The 15164-nt window shown below is 36.1% G+C and overlaps 3 protein-coding genes across 4 annotated transcripts in view; 2 read left to right on the top strand and 1 right to left on the bottom strand.

The window, feature by feature from the left end:
- Nucleotides 1–34: 34 nt before the first annotated feature.
- On the top strand, nt 35–3051 carry LOC126368354 (uncharacterized). The gene is made up of 4 exons (XM_050012268.1): nt 35–207; nt 924–1079; nt 1934–2077; nt 2239–3051. Exons 1-4 carry the CDS (start codon nt 139–141, stop codon nt 2392–2394), a joined length of 525 nt encoding a protein of 174 aa, XP_049868225.1. The 5' UTR covers nt 35–138; the 3' UTR covers nt 2395–3051.
- An 86-nt stretch (nt 3052–3137) lies between these two features.
- Nucleotides 3138–15164, bottom strand: part of LOC126368353 (juvenile hormone acid O-methyltransferase-like) — a 49736-nt gene continuing 37709 nt past the window's right edge. The window contains exons 3-5 of one of the 2 annotated variants that reach the window (XM_050012266.1): nt 14394–14565; nt 12776–12884; nt 3138–4113 (exon numbers count right to left, since the gene is read on the bottom strand). In XM_050012266.1, coding sequence (XP_049868223.1) covers nt 3992–4113; nt 12776–12884; nt 14394–14565 — 403 coding nt within the window. In that variant the 3' untranslated portion in view covers nt 3138–3991. Of the gene's footprint in view, nt 4114–10699; nt 11304–12775; nt 12885–14393; nt 14566–15164 lie in introns of those variants that run through there. The other variant, XM_050012267.1, reaches the window with a different exon arrangement.
- On the top strand, nt 4634–11543 carry LOC126368352 (juvenile hormone acid O-methyltransferase-like). Its single transcript, XM_050012264.1, has 4 exons — nt 4634–5077; nt 5317–5488; nt 5783–5888; nt 6628–11543. The coding sequence occupies exons 1-4, from the start codon at nt 4722–4724 to the stop codon at nt 6795–6797; spliced, it is 804 nt and encodes a 267-aa protein (XP_049868221.1). The 5' UTR covers nt 4634–4721; the 3' UTR covers nt 6798–11543.

The following is a 15164-nucleotide window of genomic DNA, read 5'->3' as shown; positions in this document are numbered from 1 at the left end:
TAAACATATAGATAAATAAGTATATGAGCTACATCCTAGTTATCTTGGTGATGTTTAAATATAATTGTACTAATGATGTAGGTATGATTCAAATGATGTGCACTGAATAATTTAACGAGTAGATACGACATTACAGCCATGTTTATCATGTTAATAATATTGACAACGTATTCCAGTTTATATGTTGCGGAAGCCCTGGACAATTGGGTATGTAAGGTATTTTTTATATTTTTAACTGAATCGTTATTCTATTATAAAATAAAAAAACTCAGTTCTTAATTTGAATATTTTTGCTTTTCATGCAGTTGTAAACTTTTTCAATTTAAAAATAAATTCTTCTATCGTGTGGGTTGTTTAGTGGATTACCAACCTCATCAACCCTGGTGTCATGGTTATTAGTAAGTAGTAACCGCGACCAACGGCTACGTGGATTATCTTATTTTCGGACAATCTGGTGATCACTCTGCAATGTCCTAATCAAACCCGGGCTCACAAAAGTGTTTTTTGTGATATATCCCCATCGGGATTCGAACCCGGGAGCTCCGGATTGCGTTGCGAGCCCAACGCTCAACCACTGGACCACAAAGGCCGTGGTAGTCACTGAGGGATGTAGTCACTGAGGGATGTAGTCACTGAGAGATGTAGTCACTGAGGGATGTAGTCACTGAGGGATGTAGTCACTGAGGGATGTAGTCACTGAGGGTTGTAGTCACTGAGGGTTGTAGTCACTGAGGGTTGTAGTCACTGAGGGTTGTAGTCACTGAGGGTTGTAGTCACTGAGGGTTGTAGTCACTGAGGGTTGTAGTCACTGAGGGTTGTAGTCACTGAGGGTTGTAGTCACTGAGGGTTGTAGTCACTGAGGGTTGTAGTCACTGAGGGTTGTAGTCACTGAGGGTTGTAGTCACTGAGGGTATGTTTTGCAGGGACCCTACGTAGTAGAATGGAAGAAGTGTCACGGGTGCAATAGTACGAATATGGGGTCTGGCGTGTCCCTTGTTAGCAACATGGAACGTCGCCATCCAGATCCCATATTTCATATTATGAACTTTACGATAACGGATCCAGTACGATTGGATGAGGTAAGTTAGATTTCTTAGGTTAAGGTAAGTTACATTTTTTTGATCTAGTATACAACTAGTAGTAAGTACCACTTCCCGGACTTGCACCAATGAGATATCGATGTACTCGACTGTTATAGACAGCAATTCGGCTCATACAAGTTAGTCTAACAAAACCTTGGTGAAGCGTGGATACTGCACTTTACGGTCGATGCACCGACTTCTGACTAGCCCAATCGGGAATATAGTGAATATACTTAGTCGTGAGTTTATGTCATGTAGTATACAAGTCGTAAATCCTTCATCATTATTCATAGTCTGTCTTTAAACATTCGCTTTTATTACAAGATCACCTTCCTCAACAACACACAGCCTCACAACTCGTGGTGGGTGTTAGCTATAATATAATATGATTATACAGTGTGTTAGTGACAACACAACGAAAACTCTGAGGTTGATTCAGACCATGATTCCGAGTTGACATCAAGTGGAATTTTCCGTCGCAAAAGTTTGTAACTGAAAGTAATTTAAAAAAACACAAATATTTTCATGAATTTTCCGACAGGAAATTCCACTTGATATCAACTCAGAACCATGGTCTGAACCACCCCGCTCAGTATCTGTTACGGTGTCACTAACACTTGTTGTTTGCACTTGTATGGAGTGTAAGTGACATTGTAACAAATACTGCGAGGGATGATACAGCTCATTATTCTGAGTTAATATCAAGTGGAATTTTCCATCGCAAAAATATAAAATTGAAAATCATGAATTGTGTGACGGAAATTTCTACTTGATATTAACTCAAAATCATGCTCTGAATCATACCCCTCAGTATTCGTTACGATGTCACTAACACCCTGTATATTTTACAGATAAAAGTAACAGCATTAACGGTGAAAGAAGGGCGCAAAGTGTTATTTGGCAAGAGGAAACTGACAAAGCCATGCGATTTTTACGCTTCCTTTCTGATTTTGGAGAAAACCTTCCACGTTGACAAGGATTGCATATTGCGGAAGGTGTGTATTGAAGTGAAGTTTCAAACTTGTTTAAAAATTGTGGTTAAAAATAATGCTGCATACTGTTTGTCTGTTATACGGTTTTTTTTAGTGGATTTTTGCTTTTGGTTTTCGATTATGGGACCCCTTAATTGACTATTATGTTTTCTTTTTTTTTTCAGGGTACTCATGTTTTTGATGTCAATTTAAATGAATTGACAAGATTCTTCATGGGCAAACAATTTATCTACGGTCATTATTACGTGAAAGCACTCGCGCTGAATAAAAAAAAGATGATTATGTGTGTTGAGATAGTCTCAATTATAAAGAAGTCTTAAGACTAAAATTAAGTAGTCCAAAATTAAATCTAATTACCTACTTACCTAAATTATAATTTTACTTATTGTTCATTACCCATATGTCATACTTACTAGTTATTGTAGACCGTAAGTTTGTTCTGTTGTGTAATAGTATCATGATATTACGTCGGAATTTAATTTACCCTCAGATTACCCAGGGAGTGATTGGGAGTGACAGGAAGAACACTTACAATTCGGAAAAATAATAAGTAATTGCTGTGACAGGGACTCGAATTCTGGACAAAGACTTTTCTATGAAGCTACATTATACTTACTACTCTTACTAAATAAATGAATAGGTAGAAGCTCATGCGCATTTTGTATCACTTAAAGTGGATTAGGGTTGCCCAGTACGTCTTAATTTAAAAATGTATGCCTGTAATTTCATATAACACAGGACGAACATGACAAAGCATGGTTTCGGCTTGACTTTGACTCGTTGTAGATTTTGGGTGATACACACACAAGCAATACCGCGAGTCCTGTGCCGGATTTATGTGTGCATTATGTTACGGACAATGTGAGAAATTCGGATATTATGAATAATGGCCGGTTATTATTCATAATGCCCGCATCCATTAGGCAACGCAATTACGCAACGTAGGTATTTAAAACTGCATGATTAATCACACTGATCGGTCATCCATACTAATATTACAAATGGGAAAGTGTGTTTGTTTGTTTGTCTGTAATTCACGGCAAAATGGAAAGTGGCATAGGCTACTTTTTGTCTCTTTCTAACCCTCCAGATCGCTAAAAATTCCCTCCCTAAAATATAATTTTCAAAGTAGAAAGCTAAAAATTGGTACGCGGTCTATTTGTGACTTACAAAAAATCGTGCATTTTTTTTAAATTTGCCAGCTACCCCGGGGGTGAAATTTTAGCGTTGTGTAATGTCAAAACAGATTATTCTGATCAAATTAATGAAAAAGTAGAAATAGAAATAGAAATACTCTTTATTTGCTTTTGAAAAGGGTACATTAATAGATGGATGTTCATAAAAGTCCCACTTTATAAGCTATCTAGTAATTACTAGCCAGTAATTACTTAATCTAAAAAAATTGTGTCAGCTCTATTAGACTTCATGGCGGCACTGACCGGAACAAAGTGAAATGACTTCAACAGCTGATTAGTAAAGTTTTTAAAGTCCTCGAATTCCATATGCGACATTTTCGTTATTTTTATTAAAGTACACATAACAAGTATTTTTTTTATCTAAGTTTGATTCGTGATTTAATAACATCCTGTATAAGTTCCCATAACAATCATCACGCGGAAATTGGTATGATAATAGTGGTGTATTAGTTAGGTATATTGATGTATAATATGTTACTATAGTTAATTAGTTAGATTACCGAGTCACCTGTACTAGGGTTGTTGTTTTTTGTTTTTGTAATACAGTCATGTCATGAGCAATATCATGTACCCACTTTAGAACTCTGTCGCACTATAATATTTTACATTTAATGAGACTTACGGTTTAATTTGTCGAAAAAGTTAATGTGACATGGTTTCAAAGTGTATATATGTATATTAGTACTCGTATTTTTATCTGAGCCCTAAATTACTACGGATCCTAGTTTGCCTCGTGTAGTCGTGTTTGCGTGTGTCTCGGAGGCTCCTTATGTAGTATGCTCCAGACTTCCTCATGGCCATAGTCTACCTCACCCCCTCCACTCTCCGGATCACAATCTCTGCCTGTTGGTAAGCGAAGATGAGGTTTTGTTAAGTCACGCTAACCTAGCTAATGCCTATTAATTCCAGCCTTAGAAACTACAAAATTTTATTGTTTTGGAAACAGATTGCGGCAGGCAGTTCTGGGGGGTTAAAATGGCCACATCGAAGCAATTCATCTAAAAAAGCAATATTGCAATTTGACATTTGCGCATATAAAAGTAAGTGCGCAATGCAAACAAATGTCAAATAGCAATATTGCTTTCTTAGATGAATTGCTACGATGTGGCCATTTTAATTCCCCTGGTGATTCGCATCACACACGCATGCGTAATTAAGTACATGAATGTTTCAAAATATGTTTGAAAGTGAAAGTACAAAATATTTTGAGTTTCCTTGAGCTTCGTATTACTTACGCATTGATCGTGTCGGGTCCTTTGATCAGAATCAAAAATGGAAGTGAAATTGTATGTTTCTTTCAATTGCTAACCCTACTCAGATACGCAGTTGTTGGGCCTACTTGGTATAAAAGCAACATTAAACTTCGCAATCCTTTAAAAGTCTAAAGGACGACGCAACGAGTTGACCAGTTGGTTTTGTTTTTTAATAATTCAGCTTAATTTTAGTCCACGATGTTCAGACCAGAATTATACCAGCAAGTGAATGAAGTTCCTAAACGGGACGCTTTCGATTGTCTGGAGAAGTATGGGCCAAAACTGAAATGGAGCAAGAGTGAGTGTGTGATAGACTTGGGTTGCGGCGATGGCAGCGTCACGTCTACCATCCTGAAGCCATTTCTACCAAGTTTCAATAAGTTGGTGGGTTGTGATATCGGAGAGCTTATGGTAGAGCATGCCAATCGAAAACATGGTAATGACAGAACCTCGTTCATCGTGTGGGACATTGTCACCGACGTACCTAATCATCTGGCTGAGAGTTTCCATCACGTTTTCTCTTTCTACGCTTTGCATTGGATCCAGGATCAAGAGTGAGTCATTTTCTTTTTTTATTATTAACAACAATTGCAAAATACAGATATATGTATATTTGAGTAAAAAAGAGTAAAAAAAAAATACATTCCCGGCATGTTTATAGGATCATGTTTTGTCCAATATGATGGACTATCTAAATCAAAATAATCAATAATCAAAATATACTGATATAATACCAATGTGTTAGTATTATTTGGTAGATAATTTAAAAAAATCACGTATTTTTTATTTTTAGGAGATTATTCAGAAATATCTACAAACTCTTAATAAACAGAGGAGAATGTTTTCTGGTGTTCTTGGCGTATACTCCTGTCTTCGACTTCTACAGAGCTCTGGCTCTTCAGCCCAAATGGAAAACCTGGCTCCGAGATTCAGAGAAATACGTGTCGCCCTTTCAAGATTTGAAGGTTTGTTGTTAAATACTTTCATTTAATTTGTTTATCCATATTTATATCTCTGACTGATGAGCTTATTTACCGTGTTAAAAGGTAAAAGTTACTTTCAATACATTACACCCCAAAAAGCTGAATCGTCTTAGATGAAAGTTGGCACAAAGATAGTTCGCGTTCGTTCACGGGTTGGAAGGTCAGACAGGCAGTCGCTTCTGTAAAAACCGGACCTATCAAATCTTCAGGTTACGTAAGCGGCCCCTGTGAAAAACGGGATAATGATAGAGAGATGATGATGATTCGAATTTTTAGGAGCCAAGCAAGCGAGTCTGCGGCGTCATGGCCCAGGCGGGATTCAACGGCATCTGCGTGCATTGCGAACAAAAAGAGTACCTCTATGAAGAAACGAACTTTAGATGTAAGTATTGGAAGAAAAAAGCTTTTACCTTAATATTGTTTATGGTAGAATATAGTTTCCAGGATTTGTGCCTGGTTAAAACTCTCAGACGACGCCCTGAGCCGAGGTTCGCGCCCAAGTAGTTAATGCCATCTGCGGCAAATCTACAATAAGTAAAAAAGCCTAGTTTATGACCACAGATTCACCTCCTGTTACATGGGACTCATGGTACCTAGTTTCGGTGTTTTTCTTCTTTAAATGTTTTATGTAAGTATGTAACGTTAAGTCGTTTGTCCCGCGCTACCAGAACAAACATCTCCACCCGCACAGGAGCGAGGTGGAGGTGGAGCGAGGTGCTCCATACCCCCTCCGGTTTATAGAGGGGAGGCCTGTGCCGAACAGTGGGACGTATATGACTTGTTTTGTCTGAAGTATATTTTGAATGTTGTTTAAAGTTTAAAAAAGCAGGAACAAGAAAGTGGGGTAGGTAAATTAGTTACAGTAATATTACAGTAAGTACTTTTAGAATAGAATAGATGAACTGTATGGTGACTGTCTGCTCATCGCATCATGCAATTCTAAAAAAAGAATAAACAAAGTTGAGATGAAGAGAGTTTCGAAAGTTACCACATTTTTTTATACGAAATTACTTTGTTAGAGATAAGCTTGCTTGTCCTGTTTGTTTTTCTTTGTAAGTACTTATATATTCCCTTTGTCTTTCTTATTACGTACAAATAAATAATAAATTATGACGTTTCAGTAACAATGGAAGCAATATGCCCGTTTAAGATACCAGCTGACCTACACGAGGAGTTTATGGAAGACTACATGCAGGTAGTGAGAGACATGAAGCTTATCAGTCCCAAGGAGGGGGGAGGCTCCATCGTCACCATACAGTATACCCTGCTTATAGCTAACGGCACTAAGTAATCTTCTCATCTCTTGGCAGTTCTATAACTAACCTCACCAAGCGTGAGGGTTATTGGGTCGCCACAGGCAACTGACATAGCGCGTACCAACGGCTTTTCGTGACTTTCGAAGCACGGCCATCTTACTTTTCGTTCACCCAGATGATTCAGTAAGCAATGGCCTAAAACAAACCATTAACAGCGTACTATTGGGCCGGACAGAAGTGATCAAAACATAATTAATAATTAAGTATTTTAATGAAACTGTATTTAAAACTTATGATTTATTATTTAAAAAAATATAGATTTTAAATAAAAAATATAACTAAACTATTGAAAGACAGGCACAATAAATAAAATACGTACCTAAACAAAAAACTGGCTACATAATTAATAAATAACTATAAAATAATTTAAATAACTTAAAAATAACATTCACCATTGCGGTGGGGCTTAAGATGGGTTAAAATTACACAAGTAAATTGACCTGTTTTCATATTACACACATAAAAATTTACGCTTTTTAAATAAAAATAAACACCTTAAAAACATTAACAAAATTGGCATCATTATTATGCAAGTAAATATAAAATTATTATTTGCTTTTTAATTTCTCCGTGTTTTCCTAGTGCGCTTTTTTGTACTTGTTTTGTAGTTAACGTTTTTAAAGTGATTATTTTTTATTTAAATACAAAGCGTTAATTTATTTCTTGCTTTTTAGTGATTCTTAATTAATTAAATGTCAAATAGATACGTAGGTAGGCTCTAGGAACACCAAATCGCCACGATCTATCCTAGTTAATAAATAATTATATCCTACTCCTGACTAATGAGGGTCACGACCTTCCATTATCAACTCACTTGATATTATAACTAGCAGTCTGAATATGCGTACAGTAGTGAAAGAATTATCCTTTAACTCCTAACCATTGAGGAGTTGACCTTCCATCGTCAGCTCAGCCACATATTCTTTTACGATCAGAAGTAAATACTGGTGTAGCTTTGAAAAATACACTAACTGGTGGGTTGTCGTTAATTTCTCAAGGGTCCCATCATCAGATCATAACATGCTGACAATGGGACCACCCGGGAACCATACACTTTTGAATAAAAAAAAATATTTTTCCAAAACGGTCCAGGCGTCTTCGAGTAACCGGGAACATGTATAAAAAAGAATAAAATAAATATCCCGACGAATTAAGAACCTCCTCCTTTTTTGAAGTCGGTAAAAAATACTTAGAACTAAAAGTACTTAGAACTAGTTGCTATCGTGACTATTGTGTCATTTTTGCTTACAATTTTATACCTTTATAATATGCAAGTAAGTATAATCTATAAACTTAAATAGGTATTGTGACAAATCTAGGTTACAATTATAATGCATTATAGACCCTGTTTTTCTTAACTTATTTATTTGTACTATATAATACTCCGACGTCTATCAGCCTTACAATATATTGATGGCATTTCTAAGTAAGTATTTTGACATTAAATTACACTTAATCATTTAATTCTTGCTACCTATTTATTTAAGACACACTCACCATTTTGTTAAATATTGTCGAAATCTATACTAATATTATAAATGGGAAAGTGTATTTGTGTCTGTCTGCTAATTTGACCGTCTTTCACGGCAAAACGCAGTGACGAATTGATGTGTTTTCTTTAAGTGGAGACAGTTGAAGGGATAGAATGTGAGTGGGTTTTTTTGTCACTTTCTAATCTCCTACTTCCGTAAAATGAGAAGTGGAAGTTTATATGGAGAATTCAGAAATCTTTAAGGTAAAAAATGGTATGTGGACCATTTGCGACTAACAAGACAGTCGTCCATACTTTTTTTTGGAAATCTGTCCCCAACCTCTTCAAGGGGGGAGTGAAATTATGGGACTTCTCGCAGTTTTTAAGCTGGGAAGCTAAAAATTGGTTCATTAGAAAAGGGGAATCGTGTCACTCCGAATTTAAAGCGAGCGAACCCGCGATATTATAAGAATTTAGAGGGCTTTTCGATAATTCGTAGTTCTATTTTATTCAAGTAGGTACATTTCATTTATTCGCTACACGGCAGTTTATAATCGAACTTTCATATAACGGCTACCTATGTATAATATCACAATATATAGGTATATTGTTATTTTTTTCATAGAATATTCGGCACTGTATAGATTTATAGCATTTAATAACTAGACAAAAAATAAATGCTACTTGTTAAATATGATATGCCTATTTGTCCTTTTCCTAAGTTTCTACTTTAGAAAGTAAATGTTTAGCGACTTATAATCTAAATATTTTGCTTTTCCGTATATTCACACAAGTCTTAGGTATAGCTTTTCCCCAAAAAACCCTTGAATCAAAGTTTTTATAAAACGAATCAAATTCTACTCTAGATAAATTATAGACGGCAGGTGCCAAACGCGATCCTCTCTGCCGAAGTACGGTCAGGAGTACCAATATGTATGCACTTTGAAACCATGTCACATTAACTTACTTGACAAATTAAACCGCAAGTCTCGTTAAATGTCAAATATGATAATGCGACGGGGTTCTAAAGTGGGTACATGATATTGCTCATGACTGTACGTGAACGATTGGTTCGTGTTTTTTTTTTTGTGTGACGGTTTTGATTTGGTTTGCGTTAATAGCCTCCGTGGTTACAGCGTTAGGCTCACGATCTGGAGATCCAGGTTCGACTCCTGTTGGGGACATTGTCGAAATTTGGACTTTGCAGACTTGAATTAACTGATGGAGTCTGCTACATACCCCATCCGGTTGATAGGGAGGACTGTGCCCAGCAGTGGGACGTATAGGCGCTTTTAGAGAGGTTGATTTCTTATGAATGTGCGGCAGTGAGGAGACGTGTGCTAATCGTGTATATTTCACCTCCCCAAAAAGTGTCAGAAAAAATGTAGTGTGAAATGTACCCTAAAGGCAATTCTCGTCTATAATTTACATGAGAAATTATCCAATGGCAGAACCTCCGGTCCGCCGGAGGCCCGTATATTAGGCAGAAAACTAAAAAATAAGGAGAAAAAACTTGTTCTAGCAATTGCTATAAATATAGATAATATTTCGACTTGACATCTAGGTTACTCGTCTAAGTTTAAGTATATAAAATCGTATTAGCTTAATCTCCTAAATAACCTAAAAAATAAGTTAAAGATAACGCATATGGCATGTCGTTTTATAGATATTTTTCAAAATGGATAAGATAAGACCAAGAGGTAGTTACAGCTATTTAGTTTACTTCCTTAATTTAAAATAATAGGTCACTGGTTTTCGTCAAAGGCTTTACGTAAATTACCTTAACCTTTATTATTACATTGGCGCTAATTCCCGTAAACACCATCTAATTTTTATTTTAAGTTACACCTGTCATTTTCTTATCCGCTGAAAAGGAAAGGGACGGATGATTGACAGCTGTTAATTTTAACATGAATCCGAGAATGAATGAATAATCTGAGCGAATTAAATAGGTATCTCGCTGCTATGCAACCCGCTTGACGTGTGCTGTCAAATTAATTCTGTCGGGTTATTGACCAATGTAAATTTTTAGAGGCTTGTTTTAGATTTGTGCCTAAAATTGACGTGTTCTATAAATGTTATGTCTGTCGCTTAACCGTCCCTTTCCATTGCGGCTGATAAGAAAAAGATGATGTCTACAGGAATTAGGATCACTGTAATGAAATGTTAAGTTTTAGTTTTGTAACTTATCTAAGACATTTGCATTGCTAATGTTTTTTGATCTATGATATCCACTTACTTATGATATTTTCTTATAAATCCGATTCGAGTTTTTCTACCTATTCGTCTACAAGCAATACATCCATATTCAATATATTTTCTTACCATTACATCAAGCGGTGAATGCGATGGGGTTAGCTTTTGAGAAGGCTTCTATACGAAATTTTAGTGTCGCATTTTTTGTAAGTATGTTTCCTAAATTGTTGGCTACAAATAACGATCATCATGGACCATCGATCGAATCCATCAATGAAATGATTTCCTATTGTTGCTAATCGTAAAAATATGAGCCAGCAAATTTTCCTATAAAGGCGCTTTCAAAACATCCGATTAAGTATATTTTTTTTTATTATTTAGGGCTGATTTTCCATAAAACGCATAAATTATTTATCAATAAATAGCAAAACTTTTTATGAAATAATTCAAATATGGAACACTTTACTACTTTATGACTATTGAGAAATCAGCCCTTTGACATCTAAGTAGCTACATAGATACATAAACGTATGCCTTTTCCCACCGGAGTAAGCAGATACTATTGAAATCCATTTGCTTCGATCCTGACACACTTCACAATTGACAACTAAGTATTTACTTATAGAAAATGTTCATCATTTAGTACCAAAAGCGACGAGCAAGGTGTAGTTGTTCCTGATATTCACCGCTTCATCCACGTTGTTATTTACCTGGTCTATTAACCGCATGTCACGGACTATGTGGATGTAGTCTTCTAAGAACTCTTCCTCTAGTTCTGCGGACATCCTGAACGGGTTCACTGCTGATACTGCTTCTGGAAGTCAGAGATTCGGTTGTTGTAGTGCTTATAACCGACTACCGTCCGATATAAAACGTATTGACTCAAATCGTTCATTTAAGGCCAAATTTTCCCATTATGTAATACAAAATATTTCTATTTAGACCATCCTATAACTTTGATTCTGTAAAGCATCGTAAGCATGATTATTATTAAGTATTTCTTATGTAAGTGACTGTAAGTCTTTAATAAGAAATAAAGATTCTATAAACCTTATCATCTCCCTATAGTTATCCTGTTTGTCACAGGATCCGATTACGTAACCTATAAATTTGACAGGTCTGGTTTTTTTTACAGAAACAACCATTGAGGCATGGTAAATGTGAAAAAAGAGATTTCAGCTTACAATGGTCAGGACCAAGAAACAAAAAATAAAATAAAGTGGGAGTAGAATTTTGCATGATTTATATTTTCTACTGCACAGAGACTGACGCCTCCACCTATGTCTTTGAAGACTTTAAATTTAAAGGAATTAATCGACCCTAGTGAGTCGGTAAGTAGCGATAAGCGCGGGTTCGGTATCGAAGTCCTGAAGACTATATTGAATGAGCTCAATGCACTTTAAGAACAACTTAGAATGTGCTACGAGAATGATGATCGTGGTTAAACCGATGATGGGGTCCGCAGAGGTCCGTATTGCGCTATGGTTGCCGGTAAACTGTTATTAGCTATATTTCTCAATTTCTTATGTCTTGAAACCCTGATACAAATCGTGAAGTTGTTAGTACGGTCACTAGTACTAACATAACATGTACACATTTTGATACCATGTCACATTAACTTTTTTGACAAATTGAACTGTAGGTCAAATAAGTTAGTGCGACAGGGTTCTAGAGTGGGTACATGATAATGCTTATGACTGTACATACATACATGCATAAAGTCACGCCTATTCCCGTTAGAGTAGGCAAAGACCACATCATTTTGACACATCATTTTCGCTACTTCCACTTGTGATGAAAGTTGTTAGTGTAGGTATTATTAAACAGATATATTAGTTCAGCACAATTAGTGATTATATATTATTCCCTATAGATATCATTTTATAATAGCTTCAATGTGCGGCTTGGATTAGATCTGTCAAAGTACAGCAGCCAGTAAAGGCTGTATGGTACTTACTCAGAGCTTTGCCTGCCTTATACAGGGTGGTCCAGAAGTTCACATTCGTTGCTCATATCGTTAAGCGTTTTGTGTTAATTTATCTGGCCAAACTACATCATGATGTGGCTAACGAGTGATATTCTATTTCATGAAATGATCGAGCACATCATGAAATGATCAATTCTATGATGTGGCCACGACATAATATATATGGCGAATTTAAACAACAACAACAGCAGCCAGTGTTGTGACGTTCATTAGTGTAGTGATGTATCAGTCGAGATTAGGCCGATGGCTTATTTCCTATCTAACAGTATATACGTAGAAAACATTTAAATAAAACTTACTTTTAACATCATCCATTGTCTTATAGACGAAGCACATTTCTTTGCACTGCACATCAATGTTCTTAAACCCTATTTTTGCCATCATTCTTCTAATTTCCTTTTCTGGGTCCTAGAAAAGATAAACAAGTAGCTTGTTAGTAAATTACAGTACACCAATAGCTATTCGGAAAATCATTTTTTCGAATGATTTTGTAACGCCTGATAAAAATATGAATATTCTTAAGCGGTCGTGCAGTTCCATATATCTACTTATTTTTTCCTAAAGGCGTCAAATATTTGTAACGGAAATCTTCAGGATGAAAACGTTTATATCTTTGAAAAAATTAAAAACAAAAATTGGACGTTCGAAGTTTTATCGACTTTTTCGACGTGGCCAGACATATAGTTCATACATTTCCCGTTTGGTTACCAAGCGAGGGTTGTGTACAATGTTTTAACGTGAACTTGCTGTTTATGTAAGCAACAAGGCGACAGGTTCTTCCTTTTTTTTCTAAGCAGATTGCGATAATAACACATAACATCATTGTTCCCAATGCCCTTGAAAATTACACTGTTACTCGTGTCCGTAAAACTATACTCGGTTACATTTTTTCAGTACTTAGATATTATGCAAATATTATATCGGCCAAGGTGTTTGGTGTATCATTTTTTATGCACTAATAGTCATCGAAAAAGCTAAGTACTAAGCCACTGGAAATTAGGATATCCAGAAACTGTTAATTGAGAAAAAGAAACATCAAGCTCTATAAAAGATGAATGACGACTACGAAAGTTTTACAAGATTTATATTCCCCCTAATACGGAAAGAAAGGCGACAATGAAATTCCTATAATATTACTATTTTTGTTATGATTCGATACAATAAATCGATTGATAACCGACGTAAAAATGACATGTTTATGTATGTAGTATAATATATACATAAAATGTAATTGTTATTGCATCTAGGATGACTACAATTTATGGTTTAGCAGACTTATTCATATTTAAACTATGCATAATCAATATTATGCACACTAAACTTTATTACTTTATATCGTTACAGTTAATTGTTATGTACAAGTTGATTATGGCGGTCAGAGTTATAATTTATTTATATAATTGGGTAAATATACGAGGGATCCCAAGAACGCTATTTATTGTAGATATACTTAGTCTAACACTCCACAATAGACATTGACTTTACTGGATTTTTAACAAATATATGTGCAATAGGAAAATTATACATGTCGCGAGTGTAAACGGCTTAATACACCGGTACGCAGGAGGATCTAATGAGCGCTGCAGATAGCGCCATACTTGTCGCCAAGTTTTGGGCCGATACAATTTAGTTTGCCATCGACACGATAAGAAGAAGAACGGCTTAATATTTTTTAAGCCGTATATTTTATTATTATACAGTTTGTTAGTGACATCGTAATGAATACTGAGGGGGATGATTCAGACCATGATTATAAGTTGATATCAAGTGGAATTTCTTGAGAGAAAAATGATTATCTTTTCTTTGTTTTTTTTTATTTTTTTTTTCAGTTCCGAATTTTTGCGAAGGATCATGGTCTGAATCAACCATGAAAGTTTTCGTTACGATGTCACTAACACCGTGTATTTTACAGCTAACCTGTGAATCATGGTAGGGCGAAACGAAGCGCTCGACGTCCTTCAGGTAGGGTCGCCACTTGGGGCGGCGCGAGAGAATCCTGAACACGTCGAACAGAGGAGTGTTGCCAAGGAAGACCAGGAGGCAGTCACCGTCGGGGCCCAGCAGCTCGTAGATGTTTGTGAACGCGGCCCTGGGGTAGAGAAGTATTGTAAATACATTGCCGGTGAATACAGCCGACTACGGCGCCGGCTGGGATGAGTAACACATTCATTGACACACGTATATTTTTGTATTTTTTTTAGTTATCGTTTTGTATTCTGCTCCGAAAGTAATAGTTAAGTTGTTTTTATTGAATTACTACTTATTCCCTTATACATTCCAATCCGAAAGCGTCACACGGACGATAGACAACGCTGAACCGTATTTGTAAGTTAAAGTAGTAAATTTTCATAAGTACTTAACATACCTAACATAGGCTCAGGACTACTTATATCCCAATGGGGTAGTCCACGGAATAGAAGAAAGAGTTTGGAAAGGCTTTGACTCGCATTTTGTATGAGAACCGCTGTCACCGATTCAACCCCACTCTCTTTTACTACTTTTCCTGCAAACAGATACCTACGACAGCTCTACCGCTTCTCAAATTCCATAGCCACTTAACCGGCAATGATATTTTATGTGATAGGCTGCAATTTTATATCCTTACTTATCGTAAGACTAGCGACCCGCCCCGGCTTCGCTCGGGTCCAATGCTGAGGAAAAAATGAAATTATTTACGATATCACGTTA

The sequence above is a fragment of the Pectinophora gossypiella genome, chromosome 7 (genome assembly GCF_024362695.1).
Source record: "Pectinophora gossypiella chromosome 7, ilPecGoss1.1, whole genome shotgun sequence".
NCBI classification, from domain to species: Eukaryota; Metazoa; Arthropoda; class Insecta; order Lepidoptera; family Gelechiidae; genus Pectinophora; species Pectinophora gossypiella.
This window is presented reverse-complemented; position numbering and strand designations above follow the sequence as displayed.

Bases quoted from the DNA above. Each gene is read 5' to 3' on its own strand.
- LOC126368354 (XM_050012268.1), top strand. From the start codon at position 139: ATGTTTATCATGTTAATAATATTGACAACGTATTCCAGTTTATATGTT. The intron at 1,080-1,933 runs GTAAGTTAGATT...TATATTTTACAG, and splicing joins ATCCAGTACGATTGGATGAG to ATAAAAGTAACAGCATTAAC. The intron at 2,078-2,238 runs GTGTGTATTGAA...TTTTTTTTTCAG, and splicing joins AGGATTGCATATTGCGGAAG to GGTACTCATGTTTTTGATGT.
- LOC126368352 (XM_050012264.1), top strand. From the start codon at position 4,722: ATGTTCAGACCAGAATTATACCAGCAAGTGAATGAAGTTCCTAAACGG. The intron at 5,078-5,316 runs GTGAGTCATTTT...TTTTATTTTTAG, and splicing joins CATTGGATCCAGGATCAAGA to GAGATTATTCAGAAATATCT. The intron at 5,889-6,627 runs GTAAGTATTGGA...ATGACGTTTCAG, and splicing joins TGAAGAAACGAACTTTAGAT to TAACAATGGAAGCAATATGC.